This window comes from Elephantulus edwardii, unplaced genomic scaffold (assembly GCF_000299155.1).
Source record: "Elephantulus edwardii isolate Elephantulus edwardi_28Jun2011 unplaced genomic scaffold, EleEdw1.0 scaffold00050, whole genome shotgun sequence".
In the NCBI taxonomy this organism is placed as follows: Eukaryota; Metazoa; Chordata; class Mammalia; order Macroscelidea; family Macroscelididae; genus Elephantulus; species Elephantulus edwardii.
The window spans coordinates 2,875,425-2,877,896 of NW_006399800.1; the positions used below are offsets into that span (position 1 = coordinate 2,875,425).

At 49.6% G+C, this 2,472-nt stretch overlaps 1 protein-coding gene and 1 non-coding gene across 3 annotated transcripts in view; one reads left to right on the top strand and one right to left on the bottom strand.

Moving 5' to 3' along the window:
- The window catches only part of RAB11A (RAB11A, member RAS oncogene family), a 34,411-nt gene extending 33,697 nt beyond the window's left edge, over positions 1 to 714 (bottom strand). The window contains exon 1 of one of the 2 annotated variants that reach the window (XM_006886639.1): positions 544 to 714. In XM_006886639.1, coding sequence (XP_006886701.1) covers positions 544 to 583 — 40 coding nt within the window. In that variant the 5' untranslated portion in view covers positions 584 to 714. The remainder of the gene's footprint in view (positions 1 to 543) is intronic. The other variant, XM_006886640.1, reaches the window with a different exon arrangement.
- A 315-nt stretch (positions 715 to 1,029) lies between these two features.
- Positions 1,030 to 1,101, top strand: TRNAQ-CUG. The gene has a single exon. It is a non-coding gene; the product is annotated as a tRNA-Gln (tRNA).
- Positions 1,102 to 2,472: the final 1,371 nt, after the last annotated feature.

A 2,472-nucleotide genomic window follows, 5' to 3' on the forward strand; every position in this document is an offset into this window, starting at 1 on the left:
GGTGGGTGAGGAGGGGGTCGCCGCCCGAGGGGTAGGGGGGATGGGGACTGGGTTGTCTCGCTCAGGGAGGCAAGGGAAGCAGGTCAGAATCAAAAGTCCTGCCTTGGGGCCGAAGGACAGAGGAAAAGGGAAGCGCAGGAGGGCCTGGCCAAGGGGCTCGCGGAGGATGTGCACGCCGAGGGCCGTGGGCCCGGGGGGAGGGGGCGCCGAGGCTGCTTAGACAGACGGCGGGAGGGGCGCCTGGAAGGGGCCTCAGGACCCCGGGAGAGGCCGGAGGAGGACGATGGAGGAGAAGACAGTCGCCGAAAGGACACTCCGTGAGGGATCCGAAAGCCAGCGAGGGCCCACGGGGAGGTCGCCAGGAGATGGGGGGAGGAGCCCGCGTTACGAGAGAAGATGCTGAGTTGGGAGATAAGAGGGCGAAACGCAAGGAAAAAGGAAGGACTGAGGGGGCAGGCCCATTTCAGTGCAGGGGTGGCCCCCGAGCGGGTCTCCCGGGAGTGTCCCAGGACCCCCCCAAGAGGGACCCCCCCATAGTCTCACCTTTGAAGAGGTAGTCGTACTCGTCGTCGCGGGTGCCCATTGCGCGGCCGAAGAGTGAAGGGGCGGGAGCAGCAGTGGTATCGGTGGGACCAGGGGGCGTCGCTGCAGGGGTAACCCGAGCGCTGAGCTCCAGACGCCGGACCGGGTAAAGAGCCCCGCCCTGCCGCTGCGCCACTTCCGGCAGGCCCCAGCCCCGAAAGGGGAAGTACTTCCGGGGAGGCGGTGCCCTGTCTGTGAGCCTGGGAAGTACCGTGTGCCCTCGTCACCAATCTTCGAATGCTGAGCTTCTTGGGGAGGCTCAAGTAGGAAACTGACTCCTGGAGTCCCAGCTGACCACACACTTAATGATCTTTTCTTATTTACACACTACCTTGCCGGAACCTAGGGTCAGGGAGCGAGTCCGACCCGCCTCCGTATGGTGGTTTTGTAAGAATGGGCGGGGTTATCTATCATTTAGAGGACTAAAGGAAAAGGTGATGATGTGCCGGTTCCATGGTGTAATGGTTAGCACTCTGGACTCTGAATCCAGCGATCCGAGTTCAAATCTCGGTGGAACCTGTAAGAATGTGGTTTCTTTTCTTTCCCCTATGAACACCGTTAAAATTCATTGCACAATTGTGTCGTACCGGCAATAAAGACAATGAGAATTCCGCAGCATATCTTCACTGCCTCCAAAGAGCTCACAAGTTCTCCCTTCAATAAAGTACTGTATTCCACTTGCCACACGGGCTACATGTAAGGAGGCTCTCCTGTTAACCTGTTTAGCCTCAAAGCTTAATTCAAAAGCCTCGAAAAAACTTGATTTCCTTTTGCTGGAATTGTCCATCTCCAGCTCCATAAAAAAGTTACTTCTCTTTCACTCCTTTCCAGAAATTTTTCAGACTGTCTCCAGATGTTATTCAGAGAATTTCGCCCACCATCCTCAAGATTCATAAAGAACTTCGTGAGCTCTTACTTTTTGTCAATGTCTACGCTAAACCCCATAACTTAATATATTAACACACAAAGGATAACAATTTACATTTCAGTGATTTATTTTCCTTTTTAGTGGAGACTGAGACTCAAGTAACTTGCCAAAGATCACACAGCAGAACTCTTTATATGACTCCAAGCATATATATATATATTGTATTGCTTGTCTTTTTCTTGTTGAAGTGCTAGAGTCATTTATCAGATATTGCCAAATTTTTTTCCTTATCTGTAGGCTCACTTTTTACTCTTTTGAAGAAATTTTTTGATACACACAAGGATTCAGTTTTTAGAAGGTCCCTTTCAGCCATTTGATACTCTCTTGATTGTGCATATTTTACTGTGTATGATAGTCTAATTATGAACCACGTATCTGAACCCTGCCCTGTCCTGTGCCGTCACCATCATCATCTCTGATATACTTGAGCCCATTGATACAGTCACTATGTCAGTGCATCTTGTTGAGATTCTCCTTCTTTTTCTAAGCGTGAAGTCCTTTTGCCAAGGACTGGCCCCTCCTGACAGCATATCTAGTGTATATGAGTCTTGCCTCCATGCTTGCCTCCAAGGAAAACTCTAGTTGCACTTTCTCCAAGACATAGCTATTTGTTCTTTTGGTGGATTGTGGGGTGTTCAGTTCTCTTCTCCAGCACCACAACTCAAAGCTACTGATTCTTCTTCTGTCATCTTTAGTTGTTGTACAGCAAGTAATTAAAAATACCATGCCTTGTATCAGACGCACCTGATATGCTTGAGTGTATTGTTACAGTCACTGTGTCAATCCATATACAAATTCTCAATTTATACTTTGGGGCAAAGGTGCTTGGCATAGGCAGAAATAATGGCCCTCCCAACATGTCCATACCCTAAATCCTGGGAAAACTATTGGCAGGTTAAGTGGTCAAAAGAAATAAAACTGTTGTTGTTATGTGCCATCGAGTCGTTTCCGACTCATAGCGA